At 40.9% G+C, this 22938-nt stretch overlaps 1 protein-coding gene across 3 annotated transcripts in view; it reads right to left on the bottom strand.

Moving 5' to 3' along the window:
• The window catches only part of RSPO2 (R-spondin 2), a 158026-nt gene extending 135416 nt beyond the window's left edge, over nt 1-22610 (bottom strand). For 2 of the 3 annotated variants that reach the window (XM_024756328.1, XM_024756330.1), the window contains exon 1: nt 22517-22610. In XM_024756328.1, coding sequence (XP_024612096.1) covers nt 22517-22610 — 94 coding nt within the window. Of the gene's footprint in view, nt 1-1872; nt 1890-22512 lie in introns of all 3 variants that reach the window. The other variant, XM_024756327.1, reaches the window with a different exon arrangement.
• Between the last annotated feature and the right edge of the window lie 328 nt (nt 22611-22938).

Raw genomic sequence — 22938 nt, 5'->3', positions numbered from 1 at the left:
CTGATATTGAGCTGCATGAACTGTTTGTATACTTTGGAGATTAATCCTTTGTCCATTGATTTGTTTGCAAATATTTTCTCCTATTCTGAGGATTGTCTTTTTGTCTTGTTTATGGTTTCCTTTGCTGTGCAAAGCTTTTAAGTTTCATTAGGTCCCATTTGTTTACTTTTGTTTTTATTTCCATTACTGTAGTAGGTGGGTCAAAAAAGATCTTGCTGTGATTTATGTCCAAGAGTGTTCTTCCTATGTTTTCCTCTAAGAGTTGTATAGTGTCTGGCCTTACATTTACGTCTTTAATCCGAGTTTATTTTTGTGTATGGTGTGAGGGAGTGTTCTAATTTTATTCTTTTACATGTAGCTGTCCAGTTTTCCCAGCACCACTTATTGAAGAGACTGTCTTTTCTCCTTTGTATATCCTTGCCGCCTCTGTCATAGATTAGTTGACCACAGGTGCATGGGTTTATCTCTGGGCTTTCTATCCTGTTCCATTGACCTATATTTCTGTTTTTGTGCCAGTACCATACTATCTTGATTACTGCAGCTTTGTACTGTAGTCTGAAGTCAGGGGGTCTGATTCCTCCAGCTCCATTTTCTTCCCCCCCTCAGGATTGTTTTGGCTATTCGGGGTCTTTTGTGTCTCCATACAAATTTTAAGATTTTTCGTTCTAGTTTTGTGAAAAATGCCATTGGTAATTTGATACAGATTGCACTGAATCTGTAGATCACTTTGGGTAGTATAGTCATTCTCACAGTATTGATTCTTCCAGTCCAAGAACATGGTATATCTCTCCATCTGTTTGTGTCTTCTTTTATTTCTTTCATCAGTCTTATAGTTTCCTGAGTACAGGTCTTTTACCTCCTTAGGTAGGTTTATTCCTAGGGATTTTATTGAACTACTTTTTCAAAGGTGACCTTTGCACTTTAGCTAGCAATGCTTGGTATCTCTAAGCATGCACATTTTCTGTTCTTCACCAAAAGCAGCCAGTTTAAAAGAAAAAGCTGCTTCCTTTGAGAAATTCAAACTTACCTATGATTTTGAGCAAACTTCCAACAGGGATGTATTCCTCTAATATTCATTAGAATTAATTTTATAAAGACACCATTTCAGGGAATTTTTCAAAACCATGAATGGAGAATTTGTTAGAGATGTAGGATGGGAGGAAATATGAGCAACAAGACACACAGAGTAAGCAAGGGGGAAACATAATCAGCAGCAGCAAACAGTCTCTGCACACTTGCTTGGTGCCAGGCTCTGTTCCAAGGGCTTGACATAGACCCTCCGTTTAACTCTTACAACAAAATCATTAGCGAACAACACATATATATGGAATCTAAAAAAAAGATTCTAAAGAACCAAGGGGCAGGACTGGAGTAAGAACACAGACGTAGAGAATGGACTTGAGGACACGGGGAGGGGGAAGGGTAAACTGGGACAAAGTGAGAGAGTGACACGGACATATATACACTACCAAATGTAAACTAGACAGCTAGTGGGAAGAGGCTGCACAGCACAGGGAGATCAGCTGGGTGCTTTGTGACCAACTAGGGGGGTGGGATAGGCAGGGTGGGAGGGAGATGCAAGAGGGAGGGGATATGGGGATATATGTATACATATAGCTGATTCACTTTGTTACACAGCAGAAACTAACACAACATTGTAAAGCAATTATACTCCAATAAAGACGTTAAAAAATATATCATTAGCTAGGTAACTACCATTACCTTCTCTTTACAAACAGCAAAACTGAGGCAGAGAGATGCGAAGAAATAACCTGAACAATGTTACAAAGTAATTAAGAAATGGAAGAATTTGGGGTGCAAATATTTGGACCAAATGGAGAATAGAAAAATGAATTTCATTGTTTGAAGGACCCTTGGGACTATTTAGTCTAAATCTTGTTTCTAAATAGGCAGGATGTCTGGTCAAAAGGTGAATTTAAGTTCTCTCTCTCACTTTCTCACACACACACACACACCCTCTCACACACACACACAAACTCTTACACTCTCACACACTCTCATACACACACACTCTCCACAGTCTCACACACTCTCACGCACACACTCACACAGTCTCTCACACACTCTCATATACACACTCATGCACTCTCATGCACACACTCTCACTCACACTCACACACACTCTTCCCCACACACTGTCCCACACTGTCTCACACACACACTCTCCCACACACCCACTCATACACACACAGTCTCTCACACACACACATTCTTGCACACACACACAGAGTTCGTGGCAGAGCCAGTGAATAGTTACTTGTCAGGGCTAATTCAGGTCGGGCAAAGAGCCCCTCACAGCCATTCCATCCAGAGTGTGAACCTTGCCAGAGACTTTAGAATAAAAGTAGGAATAAAGCCCTCAGATTTTAAACATTCTAGTCTTAACTAGGGTACAGAGCCTGTATACCTGAATCTTCTAATAGATCATAAAACCTGACCCACCTGCTGCCATCAATTCATCCTGTTCTCAGGGGCTTGCAGGGTGGGCTTCTTTGTGGAAACGTGTCCACAGCAAGTGGTAGAAAACTCCTTCCCCTCCTCCCACCACCTGCCTGGAAACTTCAGTATCGGCAATCACCCTACTCTTACCCATCCTTCTCCATGCCCACAATCTCAAGACTTCCCAGAAAATCAAAACAGGTTCTCTACTTAAAAGGGCTAAAAATCCTTAATCTTGAACAAAAACCCTTCCATCATCAACAGTACAATGCTCCACAATGCCCTCTCCTTAGAGCCTATAGACATTTCTAGAAGGAATGCCACCAGATCCTATCCCCAAACTAACGTTTCTATCATTAGGCAAGCAAAATAATCTACTGAACTTTGAACATCAAGGAATTTCACTGTATCGGTAATAAAAGCAGACATTCCTTCTGCGTTGCATTAAATTCTTAAAAGTTCAAACATATATTGGGCATAATCAGTAAGAAATAAAGACAAGAAATTTTCAATATTTTCCAGTTATAGGCCTGTAACTATAAAAATGATTGGATATAGCCCAATATGTAAGCTGTTGGTATTAAATTCTATACATTTCATGTGAAATCACTGTGCTGTACATTTGATATGTTTCCAAAACATCTGTGACTAAGAAATATAAGGACCACTTTATAAATAGTGTGAATCTTATGTTTAGGAGTTAAGTCTCGGGCTTCCCTGGTGGCACAGTGGTTGAGAATCCGCCTGCCAATGCAGGGGACACGGGTTCGTGCCCCGGTCCGGGAGGATCCCACACGCCGCGGAGCGGCTGGGCCCGTGAGCCATGGCCGCTGAGCCTACGCGTCCGGAGCCTGTGCTCCGCAACGGGAGAGGCCACGACAATGAGAGGCCCGCGTACCGCAAAAAAAAAAAAAAAAAAAAGAGTTAAGTCTCCATTTTCATGAAATCTTTTCCTAGAGCAACATCTACTCCTTCCCCTCTGAACCCAGAAGACGTTTCTCGTCTGTATCCTCCTTTTAGCATTCTGTCTTGAATTTCCTGTATACTGCTATTGATGTTCTGCATTTATTTGTTAAAATGTTTTTCTTTGATACCCACAGTCTAAGCACCGTAGTGGGCACTAGAGATACAATGCGAACGAAGTCACCACGCTTTTGGAGCTTATGTTGCAAAAGCTCTGGTGTGGATAAGAGAGCCTGCATCAGTTAAGGCAAGAAATGCTAGCCTGTTTTTGTTTTCTGGGTTTTTTTCTAGCTTCATTGAGGTATAATTGACAAACCTGTAATATATTTAAAGTATACAATATGATGATTTGATATGTGTATACATTGTGAAAGGATTCCCCCCATCGAGTTAATTAACACATCCATCCCTCCTCACATTTACTTTTTTTTTTTTTTGGTGAGAACATTTAAGCTCTAGCAAATCTCAATGAGAGAGTACAGTGTTATCAACTATAGTCACATTACATGTTAGACCCTTAGACCTTATTTATCTTATAACTGAAAATTTGAACCCTTTTACCAATTTCTCCCTACAGCCACTGGCAACCACTTTTCTGCTCTGTTTCTATAAGTTTGACGTGGTTTTTTGTTTGTTTGTTTGTTTGTTTGAAGAGTCCACATATAAGTGACCCCATGCAGTATTTGTCTCTGGCTGGCTGGCTTATTTCACTTAGCATAATGCTCTCCAGATTCATCCACGTTGCTGCAAATGGCAGAGTTTCAGTGGCTTTAACACAAAAGGAGTTTTGCTTCTTGCTGACACAGAGTCAGGTGCAGATGTGCAGTAGGGAGATTTCCACGGAGTCATTCAGGGACCTAAGCTCCATTCACCTGGTGGTCCTGATGTCCCCTGGGGGCTCCGAGAAGGCAGGGGTTAGATCCTCTGCACCAAGTTGGCCAACTCAAGAAGAAAGAGAGACCCTCCACAGGAGGTTTGTGGGGACAGGTCTAGAAGCAGTAAGAACATCCCTTCTATACATTTTCCATGACAAACTCAGGCCCATGGCCACACCCAAGAGGCAAAAGAAATGGGTTTTGATGAATATGCAGTGTTAGCTACCAAAGGGACAAGAAAATTCTACAGTGTTTAAGAAATAAATAGTTGATATAATAGAGTAGGGCTGGGGCTAGGGTGAGGGGAGCAAGGCTCCGACAGTGGAAATGCAGGGAGTCGCTCTCTCTCAGGCTTGGGCAAGTACACGCCTTAGATTTGTGCCATAGGTGCCCCTCTTGCCTCACCCTATCCTGGCCCTGATACTTTAACTGCAGAAAATGGAGAGCTAGAGAAATGATTTGCTTTAGATACAGTTATCTGGAAAGGAGCTCGTCACAAAGAGGATGGGAAAAGAGCTTTCTAGCCAGAGTAAGCAGCAGAGGCACAGGTCCTGAGACAGGAAAGTTTAGAGTGTTTGAGAAACAGGAAGAGGCCAGTAGGACTGAGATAACAAAAGGAGGGTTGGAGAAATAAAAAGTGCCCAGGTCACACATAGCCTTTCAGGCTGAGTAAGGAGTTTGGGTTGGAAACTCCAACTAAAGCATTTATGTGGCGGAATCAAATGCTCCAGATTTTGTTTTATAAGCAATTGATCTGACTGCCCTTTGGAGAATGGATTGCAGGGAGATCAGTTGGAAGGATACCAATGTGGTTTGGGAGGGAGATGGTGATAACCCGGTCTACAAAATGGCAATAGATGCAGAAGAAGGATTTAAAATATACTGGAGAGAGGTATAGAAATCATAGGTATTGATGAGGAAAAAAAGGGATAAAGATTTATGCAACTAAGTGAATATTAATGTTATATGAAGCCAGGGGGGAATGAAAGAGAATGTTTTTTTCTATATAAATAGTGAGCTTCTTGAGGGTAAGGGAGATACTTCTTTCTATTCTCAACAGGAATAATCCAACAAGATGTTTTTTAAAATATAGTATCAAAGGCTCAAGGCCATATGCACACCATGTCCCACCTACAGAATAAGAATCAGTACCATATTCTGGAGAACAACTGGCAATAAGGTCAAAAGCCTCACCTCTCCATCTTGGTGGCTAAGAGCATGGCTGAGTCAAAATGCCTAGACTGAAATTCCAGCTTTACCACTTACTAGTTCTTGGTAGTTCTGTGACTTTGGGCAAATTACTTACCCTCCTGTGCCTCAGGTTATTCCTTTATAAAATGGGAAGAAAAATACAGCCTACCTCACAAGGTCATTTGAGAATTAAGTAATATGTAGCACAAAGAACTATGATTGGCACATAGTAAGTGCTCAATAAATGTAATGGTTAAAGTATATTAATTATTATATCTAGTTCGGTGAATGATTCCTAAGGAAAAGAGATGTGGGAAAAGATGTACAGTACAAGGAGGTTCATAGCAGCATTATTAATAATACTGAAAACTTAATATTGAGATGTTTATCTGCCCAATGATAAGGAAATGGATTTTAAAATGTCATGGTAAACAATGACTTATGAAGCAGACATATCATTAAAATAGGTACAAATATGTGCTTTATGATGTATTAAGTTTTAAAATCTTATATTTATGTACAAGGGGTGGAAATATCTAGAAGGATAAAAAGCAAAATGTTAACAGTGGTTACTGCTGAGTGGGAAGATTATTGGTAGTTTTGTTTTCTTCATTGTTTTGTTCTCTATTTTCCAAATTTTCAACAATAAGTGTTGGAATTATATCCATAAAAAATTCTGCAGTTAGTGGTTTTTAAACCAATGACTTATATGAACACAGTGCAAAGTCTTTACCACTTACTTCCAAGACAAAACACCTAAATATCTCAGCAAGATGAGGGTTTATTACCAAAATACATTTCAAAACTAAGTGAAAAAATGGGACATGAACTACTGGCCCTAATTAGTGGATATAGCTCATTTGTTTTCTCACTTAAAAATGTACAGGTTGAAGGAAGGAAAAGTCATTCTCAAGGATCATTAGTAGAAGCAGCTAGGTGCCTTGCCAGTTCTCTTTCCCCGACTTGCAAGATAACCAATTTCTTCAGCTCACAATACTTTCTGCTCTTAAAAACACTGCAAAGGGAGGGTGGGAGGGAGGGAGACACAAGAGGGAAGAGATATGGGAACATATGTATATGTATAACTGATTCACTTTGTTATAAAGCAGAAACTAACACACCATTGTAAAGCAATTATACCCCAATAAAGATGTTAAAAAAACAAAACAAAACACTGCAAAGGCACTTTACTTCTAAGAAGAGCACACACCTACTGGGTTGTATTTCTCTAGCAACAGGTTTGTTTTCATGAGCCATGTACTAAATGTGTTTATGTTCAAAACTTCTAGCATGCTCTTATCTACTTCTCCCAACAGACATTTGTGTGAATTCAACTTTATTAAATAATAAAATTATTAAATGTAGATGTTATAGATATCTTTCAACAGGTGAAACAAATATCAACGGTAACTTAATTAGTAGCAATGAGCTAGGGTTTTAAATGGATAAAGGAAAGATTTCTGTAATTAGCAAGAACTACCTGCAGAATAAGTAGGAGGAATTTTTTTTTTTTTTTTTTTTTTACAACTTTTACTGCCACTTTTGCACTGAAGACATAACCTCTAGACCCTTTCTTCATATGCCTTCAAGTTAAAGACCACACAGCTAAAACCGAGCCATTGACGGGTGTGGGGTACACATACAAGGCGGCAGGCTGCCATTCAGGTCAAGCTTTGAGGAAACTTTAATCCTTCTCAGGTGACGCTACTTTTATTCTACAACATCCAGTTGATCTCCTCAAATATTTTCCTTCCTCCCCTCCCTAAGCCTTCCAGAGAGCGTTTAAGTAGCACAAAGTACTGTTTTTCTACCCAATGAGTGTCAGATTACACTAGGCTGAAGCTACTGTATGTTCACTCAGTAGCTTCTCTGAAAGCTGTTAACAGAAAACATTATCAGAAGATGTCTAATAGAATTCAGGTTTTCAGAAGGTTTGCATTTCATTCCTGTTAGCATAAGCCAAAAGAAGAGTTTTTTAATGTCATTCTACCACTAATGTTTCAGTAAGCAGAAACTGCTGGAAGACTTCACCTCCTCCATCTGACAGGCCATGGCTTGACACAAATCAAAGTTGACCCACTGGCCAGCCAAACATGCATCAACTCATTACTCTGAAAATTACTCTGCAATTAAAGAGGAAGAATTAAGTGTATTGCCTGCTCTCTAAGAACTGCTTCATAGTTAACAAAATATCCATGGTTGAAAAGGAACAGTTCTTTTTTTATTGAAGAATTTCAGCTAATAATTGTGGAAGGAATAAAAATAGAAAAGAATTTTTATAACCCCTAAAGAAACTGATGATTCAAAGATCATCAAGGGAAGAAACCATTACATGAAAGGTTAATGGGAACCTCAAAATGGAGGAATCAGGCTGTACCACATGAACCCACTGGTTAACCTTAGCATCGCTAAGAAAATGGGATGTTGTGTGCTTCCTGATGTGTTGTAACATGAGGTGCACAGCAACACCTGTGAAGCGTCCGAGCCAAAAGAGTTGAACCTGAATGTAATCAAGCCTTCAAGGAGAGCTTCCAGTTTACAAAAACATGGAGGATAGAGGAAGTCAAATGACCCCCACAAGGGACCAAAAGCAAAAATCCAGAATGTCAGATATTCTGTAGAAAACGGACCTGATCTTTTCAATAAGTCAGTGGCACGGAAAACTGGGTGGGAAGGAAGTACTGCTCTAGAATCAAAGGAACTTGAGGGACATACCAACCAAGTACAATGAGTGGGTGTTACATCAATGCTGATTCATACGTATCAGCTGTATAAAGATATTGTCGAGGCAACTGACGAAGTTTGATGACATACTGATTATGAGGTGTTACCAAGGAATAAGCAATTTTGTTAGGTATGTTAATGGCACCGTGGTTTGGTAAGAAAATGTCCGTATTTGTAAGAAATAGATAAGGTAAAATGATGTATCGTCTGAGATTTGCTTTATAACACATAACAATAAAAACTTAAGAAGAATATAAGGAATAGATGAAACTAGTGTGATGAAATCCCAACATTTGTTCGATCTGGGTGATAGGCAGTCTTATGCTACCCTCTCTGCTTTTGTGTATGTTTGAAATTTATCACATTTAAAATGTGAGAACATTTAAAAGTATGTTCTTACCAGTCCTTTATATATAGCACACAAGTATGAACAGATCCAGCTCCCTGGCAGTGCCAGTATTAGATACTGCTCAGTATCGGAGGGAACTAATTTAAGATACCTCTAACACCAGAAGCAACTGTACAGTAGACCATGTTGATATTTGAGTAATTACTTCACTAACATTACTTCATAAAGGATGCTAACAGCTCTTGGAGTTCTGCAAACTTCAGAAGGAAGCCAGTTAAACAGAATTTTCAGCTTTAGCTGAAGAAGTCAATTTGATTCATGGATTTATTTTAAAATGTAATCAGCACACTCAGGTGATTCTTTGGATTCGTGCCATTTCGTGGAACGTCATGGGCAGGAAGGAATTTGAGAGTCCGATTCCAAAACCTACACACTTAGAAACCATGTCTAAAGCATTCTTCCCGCCAGGGCCACCGGGTGCACAGTTCCAGGGGGTGTCATTAATATCCTGCTTTACGTGCAGTTCACAATCCGAGCGGCTATGTACAGTGCTCTACTACTTATTATACTTCTATCGCCATTACTTTTTCTTTTAATACTATTATTTTTATGGTATCATTAATAATAATAATACTTATTACACAGAGTTGTGAAAATGAGGATTTAAAGAACCTACAGGTCTGCCACAGGTTAGGACATATGGGTTGAATTGTGCCCCCCAAAATATACACTGAAGTCTAATCTTCAGTACCTGTGAATGTGAGTTTATTTTGAAATAGTGTCTTTGGAGCTGAAATTAAGTTAACATGGGGTCACTGGTGTGGTCCTTAATCCAATATAAGCGGTGTTCTTATAAGAGATGAGAGACCATCACAGAGGGATGACAGCCGTGTGAAGGTGAGGACAGAGCTTGGAGTTAGGCTGTCACAAAGTAAGGAACATCTGGGGTCCCCAGAAGCTGGAAGCAGCAAGAAAGTATCCTCCCCTATAGTCTCAGAGGGAGTATAGACCTGCTGACACCTTAATTTTGGACTTCTGGCCTCCAGAACTGTGAGAAAATTAATTTCTATTCTTTTAAGCCATCCAGTTTGTGGTACTTTGTTACAACAGTCCTAGGAAATCGATACATTACGTGTGCTGCAAATGCACTTCTGAAAGTAATGACATCTAGAACAAACCACTGGTGTGGGCTGAGGACCTTCATCTGCCTCATTCTTTAATCTAGGTAAATATTTCTCTTAATGTAGCCGACTTCTTTTTGCAACTATATCACATTGTCACCTCAAAAATCAGTGGTAACCCCTTGCCTCCAACATCCTATTCGCCCATAGTTGGGTCCTTGATCTTAAGATCTAAACTCTGCATTTTTTTCTAGCTAGTGGGAAGCAGCTGCATAACACAGGGAGATCATCTCGGTGCTTTGTGACCACCTAGAGGGATGGGATTGGGAGGGTGGGAGGGAGACGCAAGAGGGGGGGATACGGGGATATATGTATATGTATAGCTGATTCACTTTGTTGTACAGCAGAAACTAACACACCATTGTAAAGCAATTATACTCCAATACAGATGTTTAAAAAAGGAAGATTTCATTCACAAATTCATCCTGCCATTCCCAGCCATCGAGATCTTTTTGTAACGTCAACTGACCTTTTAGATGTCCTCTTCTACTTCATATTATGCAAAAGTGTGGATGGCATGCCCATCTGTTTTCAACCTAATCATTAAGAAAATATTGTTCCAAACTAGGCTGAAGAGAGGGTCCTTTACTATGCCAGAGGCTTCCTGCAAAGTGCACATCAATCCATTACTCACCAGTCTGTCAAATGTAATTCAAGTAAGTAACAGAAGATGATACATGTTCATTTCTCTACCTGTTCCAAAAGAATTTTTAACCCTATTATGCTTTCATAAGTGCAAAGTGTTATTATTAATGAACTTTTGTCCAATGCTCTTTATCTTCCAGTCTAGTAACCCCATTAAAGAAAGCAAAGCATTTGTATGGCATAACCCATGCTGGTTACAGTTGCATTGAAATCTGACCTTCTTATAACGAAGCATTCTCGAAATCGACATCCTGGTCATGTAAGACTTGAGAGCTACATCTCTTCTGTTTTAGGAATTCAGATTAGCCTTCAATATGTATAATACTATTTATTACTGAAGTTTAGAATGATGACAGAGGCATGTGATGCAGAATCTAAAGAAGTAATTTTGTTTACTGTTCTCTATTTAGGAAGGACATTATTTGGGTCTTATAATTTGAGTTGAATAATTGTCAACAAGAATTTCTATTTAAATATTAGATGCCAGATACATTGCAGATGTGCTCATCATGGCTCTTATGGTGTGAGCGGCCCTTCAAGGTTTCTCTACACTCAATACAGCCACTGGCTTTACAACACTCTTAAGAGATACCCTCTGCTGCTGGAAAAGGGCAGTTTCCAATGACTTGGGGCATCAAGAAAGGGTCTTTTACATGAGTGGATAGTTTCCTGAATATAAGCCATAATCTTCCTCCCTATGAGCCTCCTTCATTTTGCCTTAATCCCAAGGGAAGAACGAATTACACCCTTTTTCCATGTGACAGGCCTCAAGTCTTGCAAGGGAGTGATCCTGTTCTTTCTTCCTCTCTCTAGGTCCAGACTCTCCCATTTCTTCAAAACTCTTTCCCAGAATTCAACAAAAAAGATGACTACTTGAAGCTTGCCAAAGCCTTTAGAACAGTTATTACTCATTTTGAGTCGCTTTCAAGTCAAAATCATGTTGGGATCACCCACAGCAGCTGCAAAGAACTAATTATTTTTACTTCTGCACGAGAGAGCAATTAAAGCGCACAAAATCCATAACTTTGGACAATCAATTTTCAAGAGACAACTGCCAAGCTCTAGATCAATTTTCAGGATAGTATTATTCAAAGGGAGAGGGACAAAGAAATCTTTCACAATTGATAGATTCAGTCAAGAATCACACCAGCCAGTACATGACTTATTGACCCCCAGGAGTGGTGTGAACGGCTTTCCGAGGCTCCACAACAAACTAACCTCAACCCACTAATCACACTTCCGGGAACCACTGCTGTCCACCATCAAACAACATTTGGTTTTTCAAATTAGTCTCCTATCCCTAACAAAGTTTCTCTATAATACTAAGTTGATGGAAGGATAGTAACCATGAGGTATATTTCACCAGTAGAAGGAACGCTTTGGGTAGGACAGCCCTGATTTCTCTCTAAGCATCAGACAGATACCTGGATCCTTGTGTCAACAGAAAAGTTTAATGTTTGCTCTTTCTATTCACTCCACCTACAGCTATTCTCTGCCATGTCTTCATATTGACTTAGAGCTCAGAAATAATACCCAGGAGTCCCTCAAAATATCCTGTAAACCTGACCCTTAAACACACATACATACACACACTTCCAAAGAAGCGATCCTCTAAAACATCATCAAGAAGCAAGTGTCAAAAATTAGAATTTTAACAAGATATTCTTCCACCTACAAGAACTACCCAGAGGACAAGTCACAGACTAGGACTGCTTTAATTTATATTTAAGGATGGTGACCTGGGAGCCCCAGGTACGATTCTTCCCATGCCCCTGGGATCATTCAGTGCAGAGTCCTCAAAGACCAGTTATAGCAGTGGAACACCTGAGAATAATGAATACCACAGTCACTCTAAAGGGCTATGGGGTGGGGGTGGGGTGGCAGAGGGGAAGGGTGTGATGGGCACAGGACACTCACTCGATCATGGGAATATTAACCCAGCTATGACTCAACTTGAAACCTGGTCTACTATCAATACATAGATACACAGGAAGGTTAATGAAGATATAGCACAAATGTCTTCAACATTAAAAGCCAGCCTTTTTTTTTTGGAAGCGCTGCTCCTCAGCTCACGGGACCTTAGTTTCCCCACCGCGACCAGGGATTGAACCCGGGCCCACACAGTGAAAGCGCCAAGCCCTAACCACGGGACAGCCAGGGAGTTCCCAAAAGCCAAGAAAGAGGCATTAGAACACAGAATGTAAGGTGATCAACAATGAAGGGCCAGAGAATTTTTAAATCCTATGTCAGACATTATTACGTGAAGGGGAAAGAGAACCTAAAAAAAAAATTAAACTTGAGATTTTCAAGATAGGATCAGACAATTTTTATCATTCTCAAAGGGTTGCAATGTGAGCGATCCATTGAATGAAATGGGTCTCTACATAAAGATTAAAGAATTTGGCAAACAATTGGGAAGTACTAACCTGGAGTCGTTTGGTCAACTCCGAATTTTACCAATTGCTTAAATTTTTAGGCATGCACTTTACGGAAAACATTCTTTAAAAAAAAGGAAAAAATTAATTAATTAATTTAAATAAATTAAATTAAAAAAAAAGAAAAACTAATGTTTTCCAAAGTGGCTATAGAAGCTGGAATCCACCTCCCGGTTAACACAATCTCTAGCTTTAATATCTGCCTCACAGATATTAAAACTGTGAGTTTGGTTAAGTCTGCCTTTTGGCGAGAAGGTCTTGTCAAAAGGAGACTAGGGACCAAAACCAGAAATTCTCAGTAAAACTGAAAGCTCTCTTTGCTTGTTCCTTTTCCCTGTCTCTCCATGAGGAGGTCAAGTTGTTCACAGCCTCAATCTTACTGGAAAGAGTAGAACAGGTTTCCCACCTGAACCTACCCGGCAGGGCAGGGCAGGGCAAGGCAAGCACAAAACCTACAAAATTTCAGAGAACAAAGCACAAGGAAAAGAATGCAAAGTGCGCCCTCTATCGCTCTGTGTGTTTTAACTGCTAAGTGGCTGGTTGGATTGCTGAATCCAGTGATAGGTGAGAGAGGAAGGCCATCACGGTAGAAAAATTCTAAGTGTGCTGACCCAGCAGCAAGGATCTTGTAGAAGTCTACGTGGCCAGAATTGAGGAGTGCTAAGCCTGGTTCTGACCAGTCTGTGAACTGGCAGTGTGATACATACAAATCCTATCAATGCCGGCACTGCACCTCATCAGCTGGAAAATTGCAACACTGATTTCTAAAACTTTATATTACTGTTTTATTAATGAGATAAAAATTAGACTATATGAGAAGCTTTAACAGAACCCCTTATTCTGTGTTTATTTTGTACTTTTATAAACTTTTTAGGGAAACAGAAGTTAACAACTATTGCCTTTGAGAAAGGTATTATTAGCCAAGTAATTATTTACTGAAATAAGTCTTGAGATAGTGTTTCCAATGTGTCCTCACATTGTGGATTATACACATGGCAAATGGCTGGAAACCCACATATGGAAAATACACACTTGTTTCCTAAAAGTTTATGTCAATTTGAAGCAGCCAGTTGGCATCATGCTCCTTAACGAGGTCTACCTCCTATTTCTTTAACCAATGCTTCTTAACCTGTTGAAGGAAAGATGAACCATGGCCACTTTAAGACCTCAGTGAAAGCTCTAGATCCTCCCTTTACATGCTAAAAAGAAACAGAAAACGTTTTGCATCTAATTTCAGGAGACTCACAAAAACCCTGGCCCCATCTCTGGACCCCAAGTTAAGAAGCCTTGCTCAAAAGAAACGTGCAGAACCAGCTGTTTTATAAGTGCTCTTAATATCCTTCGGCAGGTGATGAAAATCAAATGGTTTTAAGTAAATTGTAAAGGTTTTCCCCAAATGACAAGATAAGGTGGAGAGCTACCTACAATTAGTTTCTCTACATTTTAAGAGTAAAAATAATAATATTTACTAGCTTTTCTCTAACCTTGATTGGCTATGCTGATCATATGATGGTGTTATGATACATAACACTTATGTGATACATAACACATAAGTGTATGTACAAAATTCATATATACACACCTACAAACAAACATATTGATACATAAGCACACACCCACAGACACACAGGTATCTGTTCTGGCTATGGGAGTACCAGAAGTAAAAGAAGTTCCTATCATTCATACGCAAGAACACTGATAAAAAAATTTAGCAACACAAGTATGCAAGTTATCACACTTATGGTCTTACACCTCAGTTACTCCACCCACTCAGCCTTCGGTTCCTTAATACCAGTTACTTTAGTGGCGTAATTATGAGTTGTAGGAAGTTCTGAGGCTCAGTAAAACTCTGGATCCAAAGAACTTTTGAATGGGCTTAAAGGTGATTTCTTCTTTTGAAACGAACACTGATGTTCAAAGTGTACTGTGTACAGGAAAAGCCAGTGAAATCGGGAGGGTTGGATTCTAGTTCTAAGCTTTCTTCCACTTAAAAATTAGTTTTTTAAATTATACATTTCAGTAAGCAGCTCACCTTCTTTGTTAGTTAAACCAGTCTCACCTCCTTCAAAGGGTAGCAAAATGTCAGTGCTCTCCTGGAAGGCACTATACAAAAAACTATGTAGTCTATTCACACCTACAGAAGAACTTGTTCTAAAATACACACATACACAGACACACACACACACCTGTGTCTCTCACAGGTATGTCTACCCTGCTATATTTATTATTCTAAAGTCATAAGTATAAGATTGAATGTTTGCCTGCACTAATTTATTTATGTTATTAATATGACTGCCTTTTAAGAAGATAAATGCTACTTTCTTTTTTCTCTAAATAATTATTCATACAAAGTGTTTGGGGATGAAAATCCTTTATTGGCCCTTCGTTTAGAAGTATTTTTTAGATATGGGTGACTCCCACAGAGTTTCCCCCCTCCCCTGTCCAAACTCACCCACCATTTGGGATACTCGATCATTCAAATAATAAACAGGTATATGAATACACACGCAAGCATTAGTGTACTCTGAAATTCTGAAGGCTAGACTGGGATGCTTTTATACATCAGTGTTGCTCATCTTTAAACTCTAAAAAAGAATAGTAAATAATCAAATTATACCTATTATCCTAATTATTCATTCAAACTTCAACTATGCCCAAAGAAGTTCGAATTGAAAAGAAAAACATTTCTCATTAAGTCATTAGCATTATTTTAAGGGCAAACAACAAAATCTCATCATCACTGACTTTTTATTCAGCCACAGCTTGTGGAGGAAGCACTCTAGTTGGCCTGGTTTGGGGAGTGTTAAGATGGATATGCCAAAGTTCTGCCCTAGAGGAGCTTAACATATAGTAAAGATGACACATGTGGCAAAGTAACCAAAATAAAGGGGGAAATGAGAGTCCTTCAGGAGTAGCATGAAAAGCTAAGAAAGCTTTTAGGGAAAATTCCAGGAAGCCTTCACAGAAACGGTGACGTTTTATTTAGCTGGGCACCACCAAATGCTCGACAACCCCAAACATGAACACATAACGGTATGCTTGGCAATGAACTGATGTGGCGTAGCTTAAGCACACAGTGCTTTCGTGGTGGTGGAAGGTTGGAAACAGGCTGTGGTCAGATGGTCGAGTACCCTTGAATGTAAAGTGAAAGAAGCTGGAATTTATTCTGCAGTCAATATGGAGACCTGGGAGGTTTGAGGTTTATTAGCAAAGAAGTAACATGATCAGATCTGTGGATCACATTGAGAAAAATTCAATGTGGCAGCATTGTAAAGGATGGAGTGAGGAAGAAGTGGATGATGGGAAATGAGTCAGTGAGGACTTGAGCTAGGAAATACCTCTGGGAATGGAGAGTATGGGGCAGACGTAAACAACATTTCTGATACCCGCTAAGACTGAACAAACCAACAAAAGAGACAATAGGGAAGTCAAAGACTACAGCTAGGCTTCCAGCCTCGACACACAGAAACCCCTGAACAGAAAAAAGGAACACAGGTACAGGAACACATTTGGGAGAGGAAGAGTAATTCCACACATAGAAGAGGAATTGAGTTGTCAAGACTGAATGTGCATGGAATGGAATACCTATCCATATACGAGGGTGCATGAAATATTTATCCATATGGCAGTAGTTGGGAAATCGGAGAGTAACATAATCCGGAGTTCAAAAAAAAGGGGGATAGAATTGAAGGACTTTACATGGAAAAGGCAGTTGAGGATAAAGGGATGGATAAAATTCCCCAAGGGAAAGAATAAAGGTAAAGAAATAGGAGCCTACACCTACTCCGAATGAGGGGACCAAAGAAGAAAAATGTGCAGAATATGGGAGGTGAAACTAGAGTGTAGTGTCACTAACCAAAGGAAGAGACTTTCTTTGGAAAGGAGTGATAATCTCAGTGACGGGAGGCCTGTAACGTTGGCAGGGTTGGCACTGAGGTGAGTAGTGAGTATGGATGACCATTAAGAAAACCCTTTCGATGAAATGGTGGAGGTAGAAGCCAGATTGTGACAGACTGACAAGTGAGTGAATGAAAGCGGATTATTAGGCAAGACAAGAGAAGGGTTGAAGTCAAGAAAAAGATTGGAAACTAAGGTGAGAAAGAAGGAAATTAGGAATTTTAGGATGGCGGGATAGCAGCAGGCTTGAAAAGAGGGTGACTGGATACAGAAAGGTCCTAGAGGAGAGAAGGATACATGGGGGGGGGAGTCTTGGAAAGAATAAAAACACCGTATCCTTACCCATTCCCTCCTCTAGTCCTCAGCCCCCCCACCTACCCCTGTCCTGCTCTGTTGTCCTGAGAAAAAGATGAAAAATGGGAAAGACGAGTAAAAATCCTTTTTAGTTACAAAAACCCAATTCTCCATAGTTACACCATGCCCCACCCCACATACCTACATATACACGTACGTATATGCATGTAAGTAGATATGCCTTCTCTATCATATATAATTATATACTACTTATGTACTGTATTAATTAGTGCCTTCCATATTTATTCCAGCTAAAATTGTGAAAATGTATAAATACAACATGCAACACTGTATCTAATGGTCAATCCTTGATTGTGGCAGATAATGGGGAAAAAAAGTGACCATCATGACATTTTGAAAAAAGAACATTTTAAACTTTATTTTTATCCCAGAGCTTACCACCTCCTTTTAGCAGGGTCATTCTGTCAAATGATTTGTCTGTCATCTATTTCCTGAACTTGGGAGGGGTAAGAGTGCTTATTTCCAGGAAAAAAAAAAAAGTTGGTTCAAAAGGCAGTCAGTTGGAAGAAAAGAAGTAAAAAGCCCAGATAATCTATAAACTGTCCAGTTAGTCTCTGAATAAATCAAGACGTAGTTTTGCATTAAGAAATTAGAAGCGTCGGGGCTTCCCTGGTGGCGCAGTGGTTAAGAATCCTCCTGCCATTGCAGGGGACACGGGTTCAATCCCTGTCCGGGAAGATCCCACATGCCACGGAGCAACTAAGCCCGTGTGCCACAACTACTGAAGCCACGCACCTAGAGCCCGCGCTCTGCAACAAGAGAAACCACGGCAATGAGAAGCCGCGCACCACAACCAAGAGTAGCCCCCCGCTCGCAGCAACTAGAAAAAGCCGGCGCACAGCAACGGAAGACCCAACACAGCCAATAAATAAATAAATAAAATCTATTTAAAAAAAAAAAAAAAGAAATTAGAAGTGTCGTCTCCAACTTGTGATTTCTGTAAACATTGGATTCGACCCAAGCTAGTTTTATAAACAGATAACGAAAGCCAGAATAAGTGGAGGCCTGAGGAAATGTCACCTATTCTGAATCACTTCCAAATTTCAAGAGAGGAATAAGACGTTGGTTGGGGAAATGGCAACTTTCTAACCTCTGCGCACTGGTAAGGTACTGGCCAGAAAAACTCAGAATTATGCTGGAAGAAAAGCCTATTAACAAAAGAACAAAAGAAAAGAAAGAACATATCTATGCTGCAAAGTTAAAACATCACATGAGTTTTTCTCAAACACTCTAAACTTAAAAAAGCAGGCCTACAAATGTATTCCGAAGCTTTTAAGCGTAGGTTAATACGTTCCATGTGCCATTTTGTATTTTGAAAGAATACTGTGAGAAATAAGCTATCATTAAAAGTACTTGTAAAACTTGTAAATATCTCCACATCTACTCATTTGATTTTTTAAAACACTAATTAATTCAGCCTTATAAGGTTTAAGAGGAAATGTAGTGTTTTGTTTTGTTTTGTTTAAACAACCGAAGTTGCCAGTAACATACCACACTATTTGTGATAAACACTTCAGATTCATGGAAGAAGCCAAATCTAATCACAGGAAAATGAGCGGTTATGGAGAGAGAAGCTGAGGCTTCAGGAGGGAAAAGGCTATGGCGGGAAACACTTGTCATACCACGCCCCCTACCATCAGACCACCAGAAACACAATTACATGTCTGGGAGCCTTGCTGCTTTTAAAGAACTTCATCAAGAAGTTTTCATAAATCTCTGGTAAATCTGTGACTGGGCATATCAACAGAATGAAGGAGATATAAAATGAAATCACTACATACTAAGCTCAAGAAATCCCAGAAGACCATAATAAAGTTATGATTTGTCTATCTACCTTTCAGTAATACGGCCTGAAATGTGGCTTACAACCGTTCCAAAAAATAAGACAAATCGGATAACCCAGTTTACCATACAAATAAACCATAAGAGGTCCCAAGACAGATACAGGCCACAGGGGTTAACAGTAGCTAATAATGACTATGTTTTTGAAGGGGACTGGAGGGTGAGGGGCCAATGAGTTACCACATAGACACAACATGAGTTGTCAATCAGCGTTTCAAAACGTTGGCATGTGTCTCCCATCTACAAGATATTCATTCTCACTATTGTGTTTGTGCCTTACTTTCAAATGTATCGCTGCCAGGCCCCAGTAGTGATTATCAAATGCACTTTTACTGTATGATTTTGTTTTCTAAATAAACAGACAAAAAGACTAGTAGATGGCTAGTGTTGTTTATGATAGTCTCTCCCATACACAGTTTTATCTGACATTCTAGTCTCTAATCCTCTGGCCATATTTTGAAATAAAGCATAAAGTTAAATGATATATTTGCTCTCTATTCCAGACTGGATGCAATTGATTTTAACTGACTAAATTATCTGATCTCTGCCAAGAATTTTATTTCATTAAGAAAATGATATTATAGAGCATCTGAGATCATAGAGCAGACTAAACATAATGCCAAAGGAGTTCTGAGAATGCTCCACAGTGAAGGTTTGATTATTTGCAGATGGAATATGAAAAAAAGAAAAAGAATCAGATCCCGGGCATTAGCCTAACCAATCCTGGTATCACTGCTGCCGACATCACAGCAACAAAGCCAAGAAAATAACTGATCTTCTAAGCCACAACACCTTTTTTTAATGTACTAATCACTTTTCTTCCTAGAAAGTAATACTTAACTGCCACTATCCAAAACAAAGGGAAAGGGGGAAATGTTGGTACCACAATAGGCTCTAGCATGTCAACTGTCACTGCTGACATGATTTGGCTAGTAGTCAAGCATTCGCCAAGGAACTAATTTAAATCAATCTCCTTTGGGAAAGCCAATTGTTTGGTATGCGCAACAATTGGTGTAGGATCAATCAGTGGACATGAGATCAATTAAAACCAGCTTAAGCCTGTGAAGAGGGACAATTCACACAACCTGAGTTAGATCTCTATTCATTTCAATACTCTCACAATGCAATCCTTAAGCTTCCTTGCAAAGCAGAAAAGCTACTATCACCCTACACTGTCTAGCCAGCACTTTAAGTAGTTCCACTTTTAATTAAAAACACAGTACGCCCTTTGTTGGTACAGATAGTGTGGTCACTTTTAAGGGTTGCAGTTATTTTAGCCAGAAGCTTGAGATTTGGGAAGGGACATCTGTTAAGGAAAACACACACATTTTGATAGAATTTTTTCTTTACAACCTTACCAGTTTACATGTACTTGAAAGCATTTGAATTTTATTAAATTGAAAGGTTTGTCTGGCAAGTTACTACTGTACACTTTAGAACTGGGTTTCTAAACGTCCGCACTTGGGGATGTGGTGGTAACTGCCATGAGATTTTGCTCAAGCAGCTTTGAAACAAATAGGTTTTGCATCAGATATAGGAGGAGGTATAGGCAGAACTTTGGAGATGGCACTGGAAAGGAAAGCGTGCAGTATCGCTTCTGGCCGCAGGAGTGCTGTAATGTCATGTTCCACCAAAGAGCATCTCTGCATTAAGTTCTACTAAAGCAACATGCTTGATTCTTCCCAATTCAACCACAATGGGGCAGGCAATGTGGATCAGAATTAGCAAGTCATCTAATAAACAAAAATTTGGCATAGGAGTTTAGATATTTTGTATTTTGAACATTTTAAAGCACTTTAGTCTTTTCAACCAAATAGGCTGCAGTGTCTCCTTGGGGGCAGGGGGTGTGGGGTGTAGGGAAGCCTCTCCAAACACTCTGACCACTTAGACGAGTGTAATCAAAAATTGTCAGCTCTACCGAGTGATACCTGGAAATAAGATACCGGAGTGGAGAAAGGAGGCAGAGGGGAGGTGAAGGAGATGGAAAGGGACTTTGGCAAGACTGATATCAGTATCAAATTTTCATGGCCTCTGGGAAGAAATTCCTCCCTAGTACATTTATTCAGAAAAACTTCTGAAAGTAAGCATTTTCCAAATGTCAGAAATGAAAGACAAGGAGAGTAAGAGAAATGAGGGCGAGAGAAAGGGGTATCCTTCTCATAAACCACAGCTCCATAGTGTCAACTGGAGAGCAGAGGCGGCGGAAATCGCACACCACCAAGTTATCCTGAGTTCTGCCCTCTGGCCGGCCAACCTTCAGCCCTGCGGGTAGGTGAGAAAAGCTTTGAAAAATTAGGGCGCAGAAACCTCTCTCCAAAATCTGGATGCAGGACTGGAGATTCCATGAAACGAGTTGTAAATAAACCGCATCACAAGTCGAGGGAGACGTTCATATCCCAGAAAAATCAAAATCTGTTAACCTCAAGACAAATTCTAACTGCGCAAAAGTACAAATTGCATGACCAAGACGGATAAACTCTAAGGGGCTGCTGTGCACTTTCCGTGAGGCAGTATTGCAAGGTGGGGCTGTGCGTGCTAGGAGCGGGGGTGTTGAGGTTTGCGTTTAAATCCTTCAGGGGACTTAACAGTGTTTAGCAGCCCTTCCCCTAAAACGCAGTTGGACTAGCTGCAGCCGCAGCAGAACTCGGAGACAGAAATACAGGCGCACTAAATCATCAGGAAATCCAGCTTTCTGAAACCTTTCTGAAGGCTTCCACTCGCCTCCCCGCAGTGCACACAGGTAATGGAGAGGAAGGAGGAGGTCAAAAAGCCGCAAGTGAGTTTCACTGAGCGCCGGCACTTCTCTCAGAAGTAGCTGCTTTTGAGGGGAGTAAAGAGAGAGGGCAAAGTCGGGCCTGTCTCCAAAACATCACCCTGCAAGCAAGCGTTCCCCCCAAAAAACCTGCGCACGAGTTGCCGCTCAATGCGCTAAGTTCAGTACGTCATCCCACCTAGTCTTAGAGTCCAGAAAAAGAAATCAATGTTGCTCTTTTCCTAGAAATGCAGGTCCTCCACATCGACTTGGTAACCCTCCCCAGCTCTCGATCCCACACGCGCGCGCAGACACAGACATACACACACACCCCAACACACACACACACGCCGAGTAGTAGGCCGTGTCCAAAGCTATCTGGGGTCAGGACTTGGGGCGCACGTGGGTGGTGAATGTAGAGAAAGATGAGCTGCAAGGAAGATGGTTGAGAGGGCTAAAAAGAGAAAAAGACAAAAAGAACAAGAAAAAAGGATGCCAGGCTTAAAAAAAAGAGAGAGAGAGAGACCGAAAGAGAGAAGAGTTCAGAAGTAGAAGCTCGGCAGTCAACGTGGGTACGGACCGCACCGCTCAGCCCTGAACTCCCGCAGGACGCCCGGCTCGCCGCGCGTCTCGCTCCGGCTCGCCGCGCCTTCTGAGCACGGAAAAGACAGCGTTCGGCCGAGCTCTGGAGACCGGAAAGCGGGGAGCGGTGGCGCGCAGTGGCTGGGGGTGGAGGGCACGGTCCTGCCCACCTGAGCCCCTGAGCGAGCGCCACCACCCGCGCCCCCGACCCCGACCCCACGCGCCTCCGGCAGGGTAGAACCCACCTCTCTTACTGCGTCTCCATCGATTGCCTTGGCAGTGGCTGTAATCCATACAGTTCAGGATAATGAGGGCAAAGGAGAAGAGACGAAACTGCATCTGGGCGGTCGGGCGGGGGAGAGACGTCTCTCAAAGTCGGGGAACTGGAGGGCTCATCCGAGGAGCCGGCGCCGTCCGCGCTGTTGAGGAAGACGCCGAGGGGGAGTCGCCACTAGCCCAGGGGCCTGCACTGGTCAGTTCGGCGCAACCAGCATCTTTCCGCCTTGAACCTGAGAGACGAGGAGGAGAAGCCGGGTGGAGAGAGGCCCAGGGAGGCAGCTGCCTCTTCACGCGTCCCAATTTAAGAAGGGGAGGGAGGGGGGAAGCGAACTCACTGCCTGGCAGGAGCTGCGGAGCAGCTTAACCCCAAGCGCACAGCTGCCAGCAA

The sequence above is a fragment of the Neophocaena asiaeorientalis genome, unplaced genomic scaffold, assembly GCF_003031525.2.
Source record: "Neophocaena asiaeorientalis asiaeorientalis breed wild unplaced genomic scaffold, Neophocaena_asiaeorientalis_V1.1 scaffold496, whole genome shotgun sequence".
NCBI classification, from domain to species: Eukaryota; Metazoa; Chordata; class Mammalia; order Artiodactyla; family Phocoenidae; genus Neophocaena; species Neophocaena asiaeorientalis.
Note: the sequence above shows the minus strand (reverse complement) of the source record. Positions and strands in the feature narration are given on the sequence as shown.